The 20,229-nt window shown below is 45.9% G+C and overlaps 1 protein-coding gene across 1 annotated transcript; it reads right to left on the bottom strand.

Annotated features, from left to right (window-relative positions):
* Window positions 1-99: 99 nt before the first annotated feature.
* On the bottom strand, window positions 100-19,965 carry LOC144166160 (glutathione S-transferase 1-1-like). The gene is made up of 5 exons (XM_077695763.1): window positions 19,513-19,965; window positions 18,982-19,040; window positions 7,582-7,723; window positions 6,032-6,205; window positions 100-544 (listed from the first exon to the last, which is right to left on the bottom strand). Exons 1-5 carry the CDS (start codon window positions 19,651-19,653, stop codon window positions 410-412), a joined length of 651 nt encoding a protein of 216 aa, XP_077551889.1. The 5' UTR covers window positions 19,654-19,965; the 3' UTR covers window positions 100-409.
* Window positions 19,966-20,229: the final 264 nt, after the last annotated feature.

The raw sequence follows: 20,229 nt of genomic DNA, 5'->3' as shown, positions 1-20,229 counted from the left end.
GAGGATAACGCTATCGCGTTCCACCCGTAATCGTGGAACGTGAACGCACACCATGTATTTTTTTCTTCCGAGTAATGGGAAGAAAAACTGACAAAAACATGAGTGCAAAAGCGCTGGTTTATTTCATAGACCACTGGAGACTTTCGTTTAACTCGTTGAAATTCTAGGCGCAGCATAAAAAAGGGGTCTGCGTTGGGTCGGCCAACTTTCGAAACCGTTGACGCTTTGTGTGCTGAGATATGTGGCCGAACTCTCATGGGCCCCGATACAGTTATCAGATAGGCGGCAAGGTCATTACGACCACGGTGCAGTGTAGGCGGCGATGCAGACATTGTGACAAACAGGGGCGCGGAAGATTTACTCCTTATAATAATCCATTCAAGGATGTCAGTGCAATATAAAAACCTTGCTAGAGTTCTTTCAGACATTCCTTCAGCAGGTCGAGGCTTTGCTTGTTGATCTCATCAAAATATGGGAGCTCCGCTTTGATTCGTTCGTAGTATGCCTTCAGCCGGGGGAACTTGTCGACTTGAACCACAGGAAACTGCAAAAAGAAATATTAAAAGCATATGTAGTTCAGCCTTCGGCCTTATTTTTTAAAATATTTTTTCCCAGCTAATTCTGGCAACGGCGATTCTTTTTTACTTCCATAATAATCGCAAAAAGAATTTATATCTGTTTTCTCCTCTGGTAGATTACCTTAGCTTCATCGCTTCCAATCTGTTTGTTTGTTTCCAAGAACTGTTTGTTTCAAGAAACCAATTCCCGTAGCTTTCGACCAACATGTCTTATGAAAAGGTTAAGAGAAGACGTCTTGCGATAAATATGTTGCCACCAGAAATTTTATTTGCGAGGGAATTCTTTTAACTTAGCATGATAAATTAAGGTATGATGTAAGCGCATGTAAATTGGTTGGTTAGTCTTCACAATTAAACATTACTTTTGTACTTAACCGAAGAAATATTAACATTACAGTGTCGAAACTTTGAGGACAAAAGAAAGCAGAAAAGCACACATTTGAATAGTATTCCAAAAGTAGCTTTTCAACAAATGAACTTTGGCAGCGTTTCCGCTATATAAAGGTATGTTAACATTTGCGAAAATTCTTTTCAAATACTTTTTTCGGTTGTATCTATCCAATATGCTCTTGTGCAACAAACACGATTTCTCGCAGCGCCTGGAATCCATCTGCATTTGTGTTTTATAGTTATCAGTAGCCCATTGAAGTGCTGTGCATGATGAAGCCCGCTCCACCAAATATGAACTTATCCCAACCTTCGCTCTAAAGATCTATTCATCGCATCAAATTTTCTTATCTCTTTATAGCTGTTGTTACGCTGTATTAATTTGATTACGTTTGCTGAAGCTAAAACGGTACAGTGGGCGAGTTTGTACATATTCATATAACAGCGCTAACAACACGGGACAAAGAGAAGAGGGCACAAACACAACGCTGACTGACAACAACCACAACAGTTGTTCTTAGCGCTGCGTTTGTGCCCTCTTCTCTTTGTCCCGCGTTAGCGCTGTTACTATGATGAACGTTTGCTGAGAAGAAAACCAGAGTGGAACGTTGATGTGGTTTCACGTTTACGCAAAATTATCGTCACTAAACTACTTCGCATTTCAAATAAGTAAAACTTACTTTAGCTCTTGAGCTTTAATAGAGCCATATAATCAGGCACCTGATATATAATAGTCTGTTAATCCCAGCGGGCCGTAGCAAATTCAAGCCACAAAGAGTTCGCCTCTTCTAAATCTGCTATGCCTCTTATCAGCAAAAGGGCGCTGAGTGGTCCTGGGCTTTCTGTGTCGCATCATTTCACCTTTCGGCAGTGCCTCGGAAAAGCAGGAATGAACTAACTGTTCACAATGAAAAATCACCGCCGCGTTCCTCAGCGCGCCTCCACATGTAGAAATGTTCACGGTTTACAGCGCCACGAACGCGCTCCAGTGAAAGGGTTCGGCACTGCCCCAAGCACTTTTGGTGAATGGGATATTCAAGCTTTATTATTGCCAGCTGTCAGCTAGTCCCCCGTCTGTTACTACTGTCGAATAGGGGAAAGGCTTAGGACAGCCAGTAGCTGTTGTTTACTACCCAAAGCGAAAATTTGATGTAGCATTCGGTGTGTGAAATCATTGGCGCGCAATGTACAACAGACCCCCGCTTGCGCCAAAGCAAGGTGATGCCGAATTACAAATCCGGGTGGAGAAACGTTTATTGTTTAACCCGTTTATTGTTTAACCCGTATGTGACGACGAATTCCCACACAGTGGATTACTCGGGCGAGAGAATTTCAAATCTTTAAAGAATAGGATTTGTCGGCGGAAATTTCCAACTCCCCCACGCTGACCAAAATGTTGTCACGAAGCCAAAGATGACGCAGTTTTTTTTAATTGCGAGACATTGCCCTACGCCATAACATAAAGTTTTAAAGGTACAACATTGCACCAGGTTCACGCAACAATTCAAGAAGTTTACGAGGATGGCTTGGTGGGCTAGTTAATGTAGCATCATAAAGGGTTGACAGCGCATAAACACGACGGCACAAGGAAGAGGAGACAGGACAAGCGCTGAACTACAACTGATATTTTATTTCGCCATGAAAGACATAAACCAAGACACACCCAATCACGAGGCCCAAAAAATATGACAAACGCTTATGACGCGCCCCGCCTTCTACGCTCGTTGCACAAGATACTGTTTTTCTTTTTCTGATAGTGCAACAGATGGTCTGCTGACGCAATTTTTATGAAGACGTCCAATTTCGAGGGCCTCGATAACCTCCCGTGGACGTCTGGCCTTCCCTCTAGCAATGACTGAGCAGTCCCCGAATAGCGGCACGCAGGCGCAATCTTTGCAGTGCGCAGCTAGGTGGCCAGAAACAGTCGTCTTTTCTACGAGGTTTTTATGTTCTCTCAGCCTATCATTAAGGCATCTGCCCGTCTGGCCGACATAGGTTTTTCCACAATCCAGCGGGAGAGAATAAATAACGCCTTCATCGCATTCAACAAATTGTTCCCGGTGTTTCTTCGAGCACCCCCCTTTTTCTCTGCCACCGCCATTCACCATCGGACATAGCTAGCTTCGAAAGCTTGTTGGGAGCAGAGAAAATTACATCAACACCTGCGCGCATGCCAATCTTCTTGAGGTTATGCGCAACCCTGTGCATATAAGGAACCACCACCACAAATATAAGGAACCACCACCGCTATAAGGGGACTGCTCAGTCATTGCTAGAGGGAAGGACAGCCATACACGGGAGGTTATCGAGGCCCTCAAGATTGAACGTCTTCATAAAAATTGCGTCAGCAGACCATCTGTTGCCCTATCAGACAAAGAAAAACAGTATCTTGTGCAACGAGCGTAGAAGGCGGGGCGCGTCATAAGCGTTTGTCATATTTTTTGGGCCTCGTGATTGGGTGTGTCTTGGTTTATGTCTTTCATGGCGAAATAAAATATCAGTTGTAGTTCAGCGCTTGTCCTGTCTCCTCTTCCTTGTGCCGTCGTGTTTATGCGCTGTCAACCCTTTATAATTCAAGAAGAGACTGGTACTGTGGTTCCCGTATCCAGCGCTTGAGATCTGGAGGTCTCCTAGGATGGAGCCCTGTGCCTCGAGGGTGTTTCGGCCGTTTTTGAGACCTCAGTAAGTCCACAACAGGAGTTTAACGTCAACTTCTGCCGCAGGAGTCACACACCAGAGGCAGGTGTCCGCTAACGGTGCGTGGTCTCGGGCAGGCCAAGCGTGAGCAACTGCTGGGGATAACGCAGCTCCAACTCGAAGACTAGGCAGCAAGACCTCCTCTCAGCGAGCGAGCCCACTGGGGAGGTCAGTTCCACGTGGCGAAAGTAAAACACGGGTGGCGCGGCTGAGGTTATCTTTTTCCAGCAACAGTTTTTCCACGGTAGATACTGGAAGAAGTGGTAGTGGCAGTGGGAGGTCTCTTCGGTCGCAGGCGCGATCTGCCGCAGCGTGGGCAGGAAGCATGTCCAGGCGTATTAACAACACACGGACAGGGCATGGGTAGGTGTCCATATTATAGTGAATGAATGCAGCTAGGCTTGTACACCATGCAACGCGACGTAAATCCCGAATCGCTCCGGGTTTAGTCTGTGAAAATTTGCAGCTTTACCCCACTAGTCAATGTCAATGCAAGCGCCTGCAAACAATCCCGAATGGCAGTAAGTTCTGCTACTGTGCTAGGTAGAGCAGTCAGGGTCTCGTACACGCAGCTTTGGTTCAAGGCAGGGAAAAATGGACACGTCAAGGCCGTGGGGACGATGCACTCGTATGCTCCGGCGTACACAAAAGCCTGGACAGCCGCTTTAGTCGCAGGCGCCCTGTCAGCGACACGAAGGACGGTGTCCGGGGGCTGATGTAGGCCAGAGGTACGGACATGGAGCCTTGTCAGAGGCTTGTCCACCACCTGATGGCCGAACCAGTGCGGCCCAGTGGCAGAAAAGGCTGGCATCGTCTCGGGCGGTTGGCCATGTATGGGGCAAGAGCTGCCTCCTCTGGAACTAGCACACGTTTCAGTAGGCGGGTGGAATGACCCTGGTGAATAATTTCATCAAACTTGTTTAAATGGGCTTCTGCTTGCAGCTGCGGAATCGGGGTTAAGCGGGGGAGGCTAGGGATGGTGCGCATGGTGGCCATATTACAGTCAAACCCGGCTATAACGAACCCGGATAGAGCGAATTATGGTATATATCGAACAAAAATATTTCAGTTACGGAAATAAATGGGAAACATATTCCTTACAACGAAGTTCACAACTCTTGGCGCCTAGAATGGCCGCCGAAATGCATGATCTCGGAGCGGCGATTGAGATGTGGATTGGCCGCGACCACGAAGCAAGAGCCGCGACTGAGACATTGCGCCTCGCACTGAGCGACGTGACACGTAATACTTTCAGTAACTGTTTCCGACGCGCGGGACTCACGACGGAACCCGCCCTGTCAGCGAGTCCGGACCAAGACAGCAGCATCGGTGAACTGTGGGAAGAGCTCGCCAGCGTTCCCGATGATGTCGCGAGTGAAATCCGCCCGACGCTTATAATGAAGCGCTTTCGGCAGTCGATGTGCTCCGCCAATGCTTCTTAGATTTTTGAGGACGCGAACTCGAACTGGTGCAAACAATGTTTCGTGTAGGGAATGCTATGCTAGTTGAAGCCGCCAAGACAAAAGTGAAAACAAAAATCACGCTGTTTTTTTTTGCAACGTGGGCAGTTAAGGCGGAAAGTAGCATTATTACTTGCAATAAATGGATTATTTTGGTATGGTAATGGCGACTGTACTCTGTTTGTTTCTGCATACGCGGACGGGGGGCTCCCGCGGATTGCGAACTCATAACATTGAGCTCGTTATAGGCGGGTTTGGCTATATCGAACTATTGGATATATCGAACTAATCACGGTGCATATTGCAATTCGCTATAAATGGGTTTGACTGTAATAGTCTCAAGCCGATCCCAGTCTACTTGCGTCATTTGATGGAACTGTGCCTCGTACACGAGCCTTGCGTGCAGTACGGAACCCACTAGGAGACGGCCAATGGTCCAGCGTTCCCCGCCAGACTTTGGAGAGTTGTGGCGAAGAAGGTCTTGAGGGAAAAGCAAGTTTATTGGAGCGAACTTTTGTTCACATAACAACTTAAAAAATACACATGCGGCGAAACAACAGTCAACAAAGTGACGTGTGCAAGCCAGTGTCGGCGAATGGAGAACCGTGGTGCCTGCTCTGGGGGCACTTATCCCTCGACGCGAGCGTGGAACGGTCGAATTACATCTTGAACACTGTAGATCAAAGAAGATTGCTCTAGGCTGGTGAAGTTAGTTCGAAACATTCGCCCTATCAAAGTATATAATACCCACGGCCCAAAAAATAATCAATGTAACACGCGTTTCACTTGGCCCACGGATAATACAGATAACACAGCCCAGCGGAGCCCGCCGGCAAAGACAAAACCCAAACAAACCCAATGCATGGTTCGCGGCAATACGAAGCCCGCTCCCGATCGCCGAAGTCTTACCTCGAAGCACAAAGTTAGATGGGCAACCAGAGAGAAATCCGCCAGAGTTAGCCCGTCTCCAACAGCATAGCCGCCATCCTTGCCCACGTGGTTTTCGAAGCTGGCCAAGACATTTTCCTCAAACGCAGCTATCTCTTCCGGTGTGGGCTTGTGGTTGTCGAAGAAGCATGGTTTCTGTGCGGAAATGGGCGGAAGTAAGCATTACAATTTACATCAAGGTCGAAGCGCTAACCCTCTTCATATTGCTCTTCACACGGCCCTTAAAAAGAACCTGCAGGAGCTTTTTAAATGGAGGCGGAAAGCGATAACGTCTTTTTCCCGAGATGTCAGGGCGTGTTAAAGATATCCAAGTAGTCAAAATAATTGCGGGGTCAGATTTCCGTGCGCCTGATAGCCCAGGTGTCTTTTCTGCGCGAACACAATCCCACCTAATCCTAGGCGCACGTGTTTGCATCTGGCCATTGTTTGGGGGGTGGGGGGGTGGAACGGAGGGGGCACAACTGGCTCGTATACCAACCACTCTTCTCGCTGTGTTGGCATGCTAGCCATGCGCAAAGTTCTTGACCGCGTTATCCAGAAATGTGTCATCGAAAAACTTACTCCAGCCTTTATACCTACGCGTTCTAAACTTGAACCAAGATCTCTGACCAGCGCAATATCAAACCAACACGTAATCTTCATTTGAACAGATCAACCGCAATATTTACGTCCACTAGCATGTGACTCAAGAATCGACCCTCGCTCCGCCATTCTTTAATTTCGCAGTCTAAAGCAGCCGGAATTTTGAAGACATTTTATCGCAAGATTCACTATATACGCCGAATTGCACTGTTTCGACACATATCGAAGGACGTCTCCTCCTCCTCATTCATAAAAGCCTCATGAAGAGGCTTGAAACGCTCTTCACCCCCTCACGGTTACTCTGTATATCTATTCGGTACTAAAACGGGCCTTTTGTTTGGGTTAAAAACCTAAAGCTATCGTTAAGCCCAATCTGCATACCATCGTCACCTCCCAAAAGTAGAGAAGGAGCAAATAAAAAAGACTCCCAAACACCAGCCTGCGCTGTGGCATTTCATATCACAAAACGTGCCCAAGCCCACTGTATCAATGAAGCCAAGGCTGGCGCACTTTCAATCGAGCTTTGCCATTCTCGGCACCATTAGGAGACTTAAACCTACACGCATCGCCCAAGTTTAGGCTCGCTTTCAGCTCGAAAACATCATTGAAGAACAAGTTCACTTAGCCACCTTTAGCGACCCCTCACTTATACTCATCGGTAGGGTGCTCAGTTACCCTTTTCAACCCTGCCGAGACGTCTACAATACCTCAATGGCGGTGAAGCCTACTAACCGACTACACCGCCTGGCGTCCTATACCGTAATCTTCATAACACCGCTCCAAACGTATTGACGATAGTTCTTGGATTACAGATTCTACAGTACACCACACATAAACACGCATAACCCGTAAAGTATGTTTTATTCATTTGCACTCTTCTATGGCTTCACTTACGTTCGCTCTACGCCATAACAAAGAAAAGGCCTTACGAGAAACGCGAAGTAGTGGGGCTGAATGGTGCTCGTGATGGTCGCCAAAACCTGGTCAACCTGCGCTCGACTCCTCGGGCACGCTGGGTACAGGCTAGATGCTGGTGCGAACTTATTGCACAGGTAGGTACAGATTGGCGAACTGTAAGTGAAGGATTATTGGAGGTATGACCAACAAAGCTCGCTTTTTGGCGGGAGTATCTAAGCATTTAGAATAGCAAACAGGACAGAATAGGCCTTCGTAAGTCTACAAACACAAACAGCAGGGTGACTACGCCGCTAGTTTTAAAAAATGCGCCCCAATCCATTCTGTGCAGGTGGTTGTAAAGCGAAGCTGTAAACGACATCCACGACGATTACCCATGCGACGTCATTTGTATTCACACACGTGGCTCTGCAAATAGTGAAACCAGATAAGTGGGATGTACTTAAGCATACCCTTTACTACTACTACATACCCTTTACTACTTCTTTTTGCTAAGGATACATCAATGCATGATTCATGAACGGTGGTAGGTTGAGTTGTATTGGTGAAGTACATCAGGGGAAACATTTTTTATAAAATTATAAACCCGCCGATGGTCTCAGTGACTGCACCTTCTGCATCCCCCGTCTCCGCGTTGGCTCGTACCTCAATCGGTACAAAAATGGGCTCGCGCTCCATTTGTGTGTTCGTTTCAGGTTCGATTCGTCAACTTCATTTGTTCGCGGGAGTTTTCTGTTGACACCAACGCTCGCGACAGAACCCTTGAGGGGTAGAGGTAAAAAGGTTCGCTTTAAAGGGACACTGAAGTGATTTGTAAACAATGCGGGATTACGAGCGCACATTGTAGTCCTGAGTCCCTAGGCCCTGTTTCGACCACTCTGAGCGCGTTTTTCGCGAATTTATTTAGTAGAAAAATCTATTCGAAAATGCTGTCCTCCTCTCTGCACTCTCACCCATTTTCTTTGGCGTTTTCGTGTGACGTCAGCAGGAGAGGAGCTGGAAATTGGCTGCGCTACTGCACGGCTTGCCGACCTTCCGCGACCGAGTCAGTCGGCCCAACGTTTAGTCCGCCGGCCGCTGACGGGTCGTCGCAATTCGCTCGATCAGTTGAAACTAAGCCACAACACGTTTGCGAATGTAAGAATGTGCCTTTCTTTCTTTACTGCGTTAGTTCGTACACTGTATCTAGCTCCAAGTCAAGGTCGCTTCACACAAGCCCTGCACAAGCGCACATGTGACGCTTCGCTGACTGGTACGCCAGTAGGAAAATATAAGACCTCTTGAAGGGGTAGAGGAGTCAGCGAAGTCAATATAGGTACTAAGGAAATAAAATGAACTGATATTTTTACCGTACAGCGCAAAACTAGGGTGCGGGAAGCACTTTTTTGCGCTGGGCGAACAAGCACAGCGGTCAGCAGCACGAGTACGCATCTGCGAACGCTTTTCCGTCTAAGAAATGCAATTGCTAGACGTGAGCTATTGTGGAAACTCGGGGGACGCTTACTGCACGAGCGCAATATAACAAATGGTTACCGAAGCTGCTTGAAATACTAAAACTAAATAAAAGTGTAAACTGGTTATACATTATATACCTGATATTTCCGCTGTTGGCAGCGCTCCAGGACAAGATGTGTTAAAAAGAGTCAAGCGAATGGAAGTGTCACCTGGGGCAAAGACTTTCTTTTTTAAATTGCACACGGGTACACTTTCAGTCGCTACTTGGATGAATGAAAGGGGGCTCTCGGTTCCATGGGGAACCGACTGCCCCATTTGCAAACAACCCGAAACTGTGGAGCATGTTTTTCTTCATTGTTGGGCCGCAGTGTTCCTTTGGGATGTCCTCCAACGGTCACTCCAGAAAGATTTTCCACTTAGTCCACACGGTATTCGTTTTTTGTGCATTGATAGAGAGGATGGTGCATCATTTGAAAGTGTCATGTTGTTAGGTCTGCACAGCATTTGGCGTTCTCGCATGGCTTGGCTGCATTGCGATGTCGACGCGCGACCAACGAGACAGTATTTTAGGGAAAGTGTGTCACAGTTTGTTGAAGTTCAGAGAGCGAAGAACTCTCCGCCAGAGTGGTTGTCTAAAATTGAACCCCTGACTACGCTTAGGGAATTTTAAATGACAACACCGGCCCTGGGGGGGCATGGCGGCATTACTGTGATTTTTTTCTTTGTCATTGTACCTGGTACCTTGTGTTGCTGTCCGAGATGGGCAATAAAGAAAAAAAAAGACCGTGGCCGTGTGGCCTGGAGCGCTAGGTATGTCCACGCAAGTGTTTTGCCCGTCAAAAGTTCGAATCCCCGCGGGTACGTGGTTATTTTTTTTTTATAAGGTAAGTTTTTTTTTTCGCCGATGTTTCCTATACTCAGTTCACCTTTTTTTGGGCCGCAACGTTCACTGCTCCACGAACTAGTCCGCAGAACTCGCGCAGCCTGGCACTGGCGCGCTAGCGAGTTCTCGTTCGCGTGCTGTTGCCATAAGCACCGACTACTTGCGGGCAGTGGGCACAGGCCAGAATCAACAGACCCTTGGCCTGGTGCGAACACGCTTTTTACGATACAGGCATGAGTGAGGCAAGCTCCAAATATGGGGGAAAAGCGCATGCATTTGTGCGTGTGCGGGGACGCGCGGAGGGCGTTCATGCACTGCGTAGGCCTCGGCTAGTGAATGCTACGATTCCAAGCCGTCCTGGGAGGCTTATCTTATGCATTTTACAGCCGACAACATGGCAGAAGCGCGGTACTACGATTACTGGGATATTGATAATGCCCATCCAACGACGCCATCGGATGTCAAACATGTTGTTTTACAGAACCGAAACCGAAACTTGTTTGATTGCTCACCTTGGGCATCGTCCAATCACGGTGCCCCCTCCTCCCAACGTCACAGCTTAGTTGGTGCGGCCGCCGCAAACCACGCATGGTAGTTTTTCTTCTTTCGCGCTTTGTAAAATAATTACCGATTTGTCAACCGGATAAACGATGAAAATTGTGCTAATTTGAGCCAGTCTACGAAGTGCAAGCAAAAACGGGAGCATGACAAATTCACTTCAGTGTCCCTTTAAAACAAATTGCACAAGGGATTCTCAAATTACGCGTGCAATATTTATCGGTCACGTATCATGCGTAACGGTGGCTGCGTAGTGACACTGAGACACTGCGAAGCACAGCGCATAATCGCACGCATAGTACCAAATTACTGGCTCCAAAGATTCAAATGTAAAGAAATATTTGTATTTTCCCAAATACATTTGGTAGGATGCCGAGCAAAAAGTGGAAGCTAATCCACTTGACGATTGTACGGGGCCCCTTTTACAAGATACAGCGAGAGTGACAAATACACAAGCAAACAACGGCATCATGAACATATACGCCTCGAGCTTCGCGATCGCTGCGCCGCCTGTCGCCGCTTCTCCGCGGCGTTGACGGGATTTGCGCTGCGTGACTGATAGGGGCTCGTGCAGTGTTATGGTTCTATTTCGCTTCTTTTCGCCTTTCCGCGCCCTAAAAAACTTGTTATGGTGACGACTATAGACAAAAGAGTACGTTTAGGTCACTTAAAGGAGCCATGAAGAGAAAACACAAGTTTGGTTCATTCGAAAGATTGCCTCGTTAGAACCATAACGACACCACTTATAACGCAAACTTCGCTCAAATAAGCTACATAATTAGAAAAAAAGGAAATGACCATGCGACCCACCAGCTCATTTTCCGCAACAGAACCTGTGATGTCACTTGGGAATGCTCTGCGGTTGGCGGAGGCCGGCAAAAGCAAACGCATGTTAGGCAGGGCGCACAGCTTGCATAGCGAGCTAAATGCCCGTGAAACATACTGCACATTCTTTTTTTGACAAAGAACGGTGGAGTAAACGGTTGAAGGTCCGAACAAACTCGCAAGCGTGTGCGCCAATGCGTGCGAAACTAGCGCCGGCCGAGCTCGACATCTCGCCGTTGCGCAGACGAATTTTCGGGTTCGAGGCTCTTCGGGGCCAACGAACCGTTCCAGCACGCACAGCCGCGACCTTGCTTCGTATCGTAATCCCTTCACAGGAGGTTGGCCGTCATATCGCCAACCAGCAAAGGTAAAAATAGAAACGAGGGGAGTAAGGAACAGCAAGAAGCGACGAGATAGTGCCAGTCGTCGCGTAAGTTTCGAATGGTGTTGGCTTGCTGCTGTCGTTACGAGCTCGTTTCCAGTTTACAACCACTGAAAACTTCAGTTTGTTCAGTTACGGCAGGGACCCTTACGTTAGCTCACTCCTGGGACATGCTGGCGCTCGTCGCCGACTTCGTCAAATCGCTCTGACCTTGGGGAAAAAAATGCCGCAAAAACACCGCGCATTCACGCTCGTATCTTTCTGGTCGAAGCAGAGAGCTCGCGCGAACGGCTTTCCATACACGACACCGGCCAACTGGCATAAGTGATACTGCTACTGAAATTGAACTATTATTAACCGTAATCAAAATACGGCACATACGTACCAGTCTATATTCGTCCGTCGCGACGGGGCTGACGAGGCAGCGGTGCCGACGGCTGGGCGTTCGTCTGTTGTGGCTATCGCGGAATGGTCGCTTTCCCGTCCACCGCGTATCCCACAACTCTTGCCGCTCGTGCACTTAGAAGCATTGAGCGTTCAAGTGGTGTGAGGTTGTTAAATGCAAGCCCGAGCTCCTCGGCGAGAGTTTTGTTCTCCGGATCAGGCGATTCCATGACTAGGGCTGCGGGTGCACTAGGTTTTACAAGTATTTTTAAAATGGCCGCCGTATCGATCGACTCCCGCGTTTGGGTGCTGTATGGAGTCGACATACTAAGTATCTGTTTCATGGACCGGCTTATGACGCCATTGTACACGTCACGGAATGTTCAATTTTAGCGGGAGATTTAAAATTTTGGCTTAAATTGCCTTATTTCTCAGTGAATAAAGCATCATTTGCTTCCGGGAAAACGCTTGGGGTACTATGAAAACCTAATCTTTTGAATAAAACAAACTTTTGTTTTCTCTTCATGGCTCCTTTAAAAAGCAGCTGCGTCTGCGTAGAGTACGCGATCGCCTAGCTAGCCGGAAACGCGGTTCTGCGCGCTTCGTCGCCGCTCTTCCGGGCGTCGGCGACGGCAGCAACATATCACCCATGTCACCTCCAAAACATCAGGCACAAATGAATTCTACTGACGCCTCGTTTAGACCTGATACTAGGACAATGAGAGGTTGGCTTCATTTTGCAGCGTGGACAACGAATGCGGCTTCGTTTATACGCCGTAGAAAAATATGTTTCGGGGATGTGATTACCCAATCCCGGACAATAACTTATGCCTTTTATAAGAATATAAACCATGCGAAAATGTAAAGTATATTCCAAGCCTGTGCGTCGTGAAATATGTGCCTACACATGCCATATAGCAAGAACCAAGGAAATGAAATCACAGAAAAATAAATGCTGTGCCAATGTGGAATTTAGAAACATAATAGCTCTAACGGAAATGACAAATAAAAACAGTGCAGCTTCTGGCATGCTAAAGACGTTCGTCTAAACTTAAGCCAGGTAGGTTTCACTAGACCAACTATACGGGAAATTCATCGCGAGAAATCGGTAAGGGGGGGAGGGGGGCGGGGAGGGGGACGCCGTGTACAAATGCGGAGCGGAATCAAGCAATGAACGTTTTAGTAATCTCACACATAAATCTCGCGTTCACTTTCCTTTTGTTTTTCTACTTCAACGAAGAGCTGATCGTACGGCGGACGCATTTTTGGAAGTATACAGGGTAGGCTGTTCAACAAGCGATGAAATGTGTCGTTGGAAGAGTGTGGTATGTGATAAGGCCCTCTGATTTCAGTTTCTGGTTTGTTCTGCAGGGTCTCTGTGCCATATGACGATATTTCGAAGAAGCATTTAGTCGCGTACGCGGATTATATCGTAAGCCCGTCTCCGCGCTGCTCGCAGAGGATATATGTAGCCAATGAAGGTCTGCGGGCGCGCACCTCACGACAGGACGACTCTGTCGTGTGCTGATCCCCGAGTATAATTATGCATTGTCCATCGTACTTTTGTTGAATATTCCCGAAATTAACACAGACTGGCTTGTAAATGGTGTTGATCAATATCTGAGGTATAAAATTGGCAAACGTAACTGGTGTGCTGTCAGGTATGAGTGCTCCGCTGATTATGTAAGCGCACAAAACCGATTTAAATCGTAGTGTATAGCCGTAGCATGAACATCTGAGGAACCGGTGGTTACGGAGACACGGCTAGTAAATTCAGGTCAGTGTAACTACAATCGGCTCCATCATACGCCGATTCCGCCACGCTGCCCTGTGACACACACCTGGCGCTTATGCAGACCGAAAATACCACACTAAAATCGCGTCGGAAACATTTACACTCTCGTAAATACACCCCATTTGCGAACAGAGTGACTGCTCCACACAAACATGAATTTGAAACGCCCACAAACGGTAAATCTCAGTCGTGAACGTGTCACAAAAGCAGCGGCGGCACTGGGGAGCGGGGCGCGGACTCCCGCACCTTCTTTCGAAACGGACCGCTAGGGGGATTTCAGTGGCGCCCCTACAGGCCGCGCTCGAGGCGTATAGCGGGATAATCAGTTCACAATAACGCACACATACAAATAGGAAACACAACTGATTACCCTACGAGTAAATATTAAATTTCTTTGGAAAACATATTCCGCATGTACAAAAAGAGTGTGCACTCTTGCTCTGTTGATGGTTTGTGTTGATAATGTCTGTTTGTGCATATAGTTTAGCACTATGGGGAGAGAATAGCAAATTATTTGCTCCCCGTAGGATGTCCTCGAAAAACGCATTTGCCAAGGTTCCGTGTCACAAATGGGGTATGTCGGCATCCGAGTTGATAGATCCACAATGGAAGCTAGTAAATCCTCAAGAGTGTTTGTAAATCTTCAGCTTTATTGGTATCTTATCGCCAAATGATACGACTGAAGCTTAAGAAGGAATACTTCATTAAAAGGATGGAAACGTGGCTCAGTTTGAGCGTGGCAATCTACACTGGCTATGCGTCGACGAGCTTTTTCCTAGAGTGCGAGTAGGCGATTTAGGCTCGTTAAAGTGGTTTTCCACTAAACAATGTTGCAATAATTATTTAGAGAGGAAAGAACATTGTAATTTATTCGTTTTTTTTTACATAAAAAGACATGAAATTTTTCTAAACTGTAGAATGCAATACGTTTAATATTGTAATTGATATGCTGATCCCAAAACTTGTTTTATGTAAATAGACACGGAGAGCTTCAACAAAAGCAACGACTTCGACATTGCTGTTACCGAGATGATTTCTTTCTAACGCGGTGTCCGAGTCCTCTGGTGAAAAGAAAACGGTATTCCTTTTCTTAAAGTTTACGTCCTCGGGGATTAACAAAAATAACAATGTTAAGTGACACTATTTCGTTTTCATTACGTTCCTGTTTTCTTCAGGCAAAAGAAGACAGGATATATGCGGACAAAAAACAGCCAAGAGCCAGTTCAATCCGCTCCCCGCTTCAAATCGTGCACTGTGACCGCGCTTACAAATCGTACGCTGCAGTACGGCAACATGAAGTAGCTAAGACGTCCAAAAAGAAAAAAATGGTAGACCCAGCAGGCGAGAAACACCCATAGGAAATGAGTAATGCAGAAATAACGCAGAAGCAGTTGGTGTAGTTAATCTAAATTACCAATTTCTGCCCATTTTGGTTTCGTGCGGCACGCTTATGCTGTGGATTCTATTGTAGGTGATATCAACTCTTAGCAAAACCTTGCGGTTTGTTTTTTGTTTTTCTGATTACTCACTGAACAGCCCTACAAAATGGTGCCACACTGGATCTATTTTCACCGCGCCGCCTGCATGCTCACTTATTGATTTATTATAAAGTGCGTCACCATCACTGACGGGATTACTTTTCCATTCGCCAATGTTCTCACGACGCTATAAATATCACAAATTTAAACATAAGGTGTGCCACTCATTTATGTGCGCGCAGTCATCTAGACCACCACTCAATAATAAAGCCGAACGACCTAACACAACACATAATCAATGACGAAAACAGAAGCCTTTTAACACGTGAAATATTCGAAGCCCTTATGCTTTTGCTAATCAAAGTTGCTGTATAGCTGCTTTCTACTTATATACTTTCAACCTTTTGTATTTTTTGTGTGCGTTAACATTTCCGCTTAACAGTTCTTTTTCGATGTAATGTGCCCGCCTGCTCTCTTAAACCCCTTCCCCCTTTTGTGTAATGGCCCTGGAAAGAGGCACCTTCGGAAAATTTTATGAAAAACCCGTAATGCAGTTTTCCGCGATAAAGGTTGTTGTTTCTAGGCCGCAACATTGAAGTGAACGGTGGTGATCAGTGGATGCTTGTAAAATTTCCAAAAATTTATCGAGATATTTCGAAGACGCGTGAGCAAGTGTAATGAGGAAGCAAAAACATGTAGTGAGATAAAAGAGAATCTCAATTTTTCAATTCAATTTTTCTTTTGCTAAGGCAAAAGTACAACAGATAGTGTCGCAGGTTTGTCTTTTTCCTAAATACAAGTTCATTACACACCATCTATTAACGGAGACCAAAGAAAGCTTTTGAAGAACGCATTTATTGAAGAACTCAATAAATATGAATTATTTCCACCGATCAAATCAACATCCGCAGCTCATCTTCAATTTGATAGCCTTTTGGTAAGTGTGACTTATATTTATTCCTTACTATATAAAACACAGTCGCGTGGTCGCATAGACGCGAAATGTCCTTGCTGTGAGGCAAGAAACGTACACGTTCTGAGAGAAGGCCATTTTGAGAGAAGCAGTTGGTGAGAGCAGCTAACCCATAAGCCTTGTTTTGTTGGGGTAGAGACATGGTGGAGACCACGGGTTATGTAGCATAATAACGACGGTAGTCTTTCTTGGGCTATTTAAACGCAAACATTTTTGTCGGTGTCTAGGTCTGTCCATCCGTCTGTCTGTCCATCGGTCTGTCTCTCTGCCTGTCTGTCTCTATGTATGTATGTATGTATGTATGTATGTATGTATGTATGTATGTATGTATGTATGTATGTATGTATGTATGTATGTATGTATGTATGTATGTATGCATGTATGTATGTAGGTATGTATGTATGTACGTATGTATGTATGTGTGCATGCATGCATGTATGTATGTATGTATGTATGTATGTATGTATGTATGTATGTATGTATGTATGTATGTATGTGTGTATGTATTTATGTATGTATGTACGTATGTATGTATGTGTGCATGTATGTATGTATGTATGTATGTATGTATGTATGTATGTATGTATGTATGTTCGTCCCTCAATTTCGTCGCCAGGCCTAAATATAAAGGAATTTTGACGAGAACCTTATACAGGCAAAACATTTTCAAACTAATAATTGTGGAATGAATGAATGAATGTGCTTTATTTAAAGGAGGCACGAAGCCCTTTGGGGGGAAGGAGGTAAGTGAGGAGGAGAAGAAGTGGGATACCACTATAATTCATTGTGTGATCATAGGCAATTTTCACACTTGTCAATATTTTTGCGGAAAAAGAAAACATTTGGCATATGTCAGGAGAGACGTCAATAGATGAATGATATTGGCGGTGTTTTTGAAATTAAAATACATGGGTCCTTGGGTGTTGCGATGGCAAATAAAGAAACACTACCCGAAAGAAATATTGTAACATCAAAATCCAAAAAGCACTCGAGGAGCCCCCTCATCGGAGTGTCCTAAGTTCAATAGTAAAATAATGTTGTAGTAGATGGCGCCAACAATGGTAACTTTTGCGCACTCGATACGGGGACACAGAAAAAGGTGACAAGAAGACAAGATACAGGGACACGGTGTGTCCCCGTATCGAGTGCGCAAAAGTTACCGTTAAGATGTCAAACCAACTATCCCGCCTATCCGTGTTATTGCGAACAATGGAACACGGCAAAATTGGCTTGAGCACACCTCCCCTGTGTTTAACGTGGGAGGAGCGAAACGGGAGAGAAAAAGCGTGAGAGGTGCGTGGGAAAGAGAACAGAAGCATTTGCGTGGGAAGACGGCAGAAGACTATCGTCTTTCAACGACATCTGCAGCGAAGCGAGCAGATTTGCGGCCAATTTTTACGGGAAACAGCAGCTCAAACGAATGTTTGTCACACGACAGACACTGCCCTGAAATAAAGGGACCCCAGTAGCTATTTCAACTGGTCACAAATCGCGGCACTCAGCTCGAAGAGGCGCCAGCACCGCCACACTGTGTGCGGGAGAAGCTTATTTTGTCGACGTCCCTGGCGCCACCGCAAAGCAAGGCGCTAGCCACAGGGTAAGTCCACAGCCCTAGACGAATTCACTGTAATGAGGCGTACCAAGTGGTGTTATTAGGACGCGGGCGACCCGTATTACAGTATAAAAATGCAGGCGGTGAAGCTGAATCACTCTTACATGTCAGCCAATACATCTTCGAACGATGTGTTCAAATAATTTCAGCCTACGAGACGACGTCATAGTTCTCACGGCTAGCCTGAATAAAGTATCCTGAAGCGGGTATCCCGAGTATCAGCCAAAGGCTCAGCTTTTATCAAACTTTGTTCGAAAAGGGTCGAACTTTTTTGCTGTTACATGTCCTACTATTTATTTCACTTCCACACTTTTCCTAATTTCATAGCTGTGCCTCGCTTTAGTTTATACTATACAATTTTCTGCTCATTCTAGACCCATGAGTCGGTTAAGTGCAAAAAATGTTCAGTTTATTCAGGATATTATATTCCGTGGCTCGTACGTTTTGATCTTTGTTTAAATTTAATTTCGCCTGTGTATCATTGGAACCCCTTCTTTAACAGTCAGGAATAACTGGTAGGGGAGGCTGGAACATCGATATGCTGAGTATCACACCACGTCATTTCTGTTTCTTCAGACCGCTTCGGACATTTTATGGCTAAATTCTTTGAAAGGTTCCTGTGAGGATTAAAATTTTCTAGAAACGTCTGTCAAGGCGTAGATTAAAAAAGCCTAAATATTGAAATAAAGATAAAAAAAATGATACAAAGGCCGTACCTTGGCTTCTATTAAAGAAAATCTTTGTGGTTGTTTGAATGTTTCCATTTCTTTCTCTATAGTTGTATAAAACATGAGTGAGGTTATTAAATCCTGCTTTAGGTCAAACTTTTGTTTGTCATTAAACTGTTAGGGGAGTGTCATACTAACTAAAATTTCTATTATCCTTTTGTTTTCACTGACGTAAAAAATAAGAACAGTTTTTATTGCACGCCTAATTGAGCATCCAACGTTTAGCTGAAGAAGGCTTCAATTTTTACGGTAAACTGCATTAAGTAAAGGCGTTCTCCCCGTCCATGTTTGATGTCTCCCGTACGAACCAAAGTATTCAAAGAATGAAGTGAGAAAAATACCTTTCATAAAGAATAAAACCGTCGTCCTCCATTGTGGGAACCTTGTGATAGGGGTTGAGCTGCGTAAACAAAACTGAAATGAGCACCTGCTTCATGAAGCAAACATAATTACGGAAAGCCCAAGGCCGTATTTTTATATTCTTAACGTATTATTTCACCTTCGCAATTTGTGTAAAGCATCGTCCTGCAGAATAGACAAACATGGCAGCGCGCGATCCCAAAATATTGTACATCGTGATTCCGAATACTTTTATTACATAGCACACCTGGCAGCCCCAGCAGGCCAGGGTGACGAAAAGAAGTAAGCAGGCCTTTATTCATGACAGGGGAAGTTTTCTGGGAAATCAACAACGAACAAGAAGGAGCAGCTATGCCATATGTTCAAAGTAATTATACAATGTAATTACGTAGATTGTCAGAACACAACTGCACATAGGTAAACCTAAACGGCTCTTGCGAGGTAAATAATGGAGGACACAATGACCCCTTAGTAAACAAGGTGCAGGTTGGAGCAATGAACATTTCCCTCACCTTGAGGTATTCTGGCTTCAGGTGCTCTCCTGTGAACAAGTTTAAATTGCGGAGTTCCAGTTCAACGCCCAAGTGTCTTGCAACCATGCGCACAAGAGCGCATGGTGGGCTCCCATACTGGTTGTACAGAGCCACTGGCATGATGACAGCTGTGACGGGCGAGGGTTGTGAGGCAATGCGTGCGTGACCTGTGGAGTGGCCGCCTACGTGGGGTCTGGGGCTCGACTGGCTTGCCGAAGCAAAGTACACGGCTCTCGCTCCGGTTGCGTCTCTTTATCCCTATTGAAACAATGATGGTGCCTTGGCAAACACGGCCAGGCTGTTCGCCTTAGCGATTGTGACACGACTGTGTTTGGTAACGAGCGCTGATTGGTGACCTTGCGGAATGTTCGCCGACCGAATACTGACCTCGTGAGAGCGCGTGGAAACGAGCGACACGCTTGCTGACAAACCCTCTTAGCTCTCAACGCCCAAGGGGCGAGTACGTCTATTTTAGGAAAGGAAGATACGGACGTCGCTGGTTGATAACGACTACGCTGATGTCGCCTTTCTTGCCCAAAAGATCCTTTTTTATCTACAATTTTTTCTTTATGTACTTGGTCTAGTCACGGATTAGCAAACAGCGCTATCGCTGTCGAGTGCGGAGAAAAACTGCTGTCAGGGCATTGATACACAAGCTTCGTGCTGCTTCGTGTGCATATAACAACCAGCTCACGC

Source organism: Haemaphysalis longicornis, unplaced genomic scaffold (assembly GCF_048455015.1).
Source record: "Haemaphysalis longicornis isolate Haplotype H1 unplaced genomic scaffold, Haemaphysalis longicornis Haplotype H1 scaffold_16, whole genome shotgun sequence".
NCBI classification, from domain to species: Eukaryota; Metazoa; Arthropoda; class Arachnida; order Ixodida; family Ixodidae; genus Haemaphysalis; species Haemaphysalis longicornis.
Note: the sequence above shows the minus strand (reverse complement) of the source record. Positions and strands in the feature narration are given on the sequence as shown.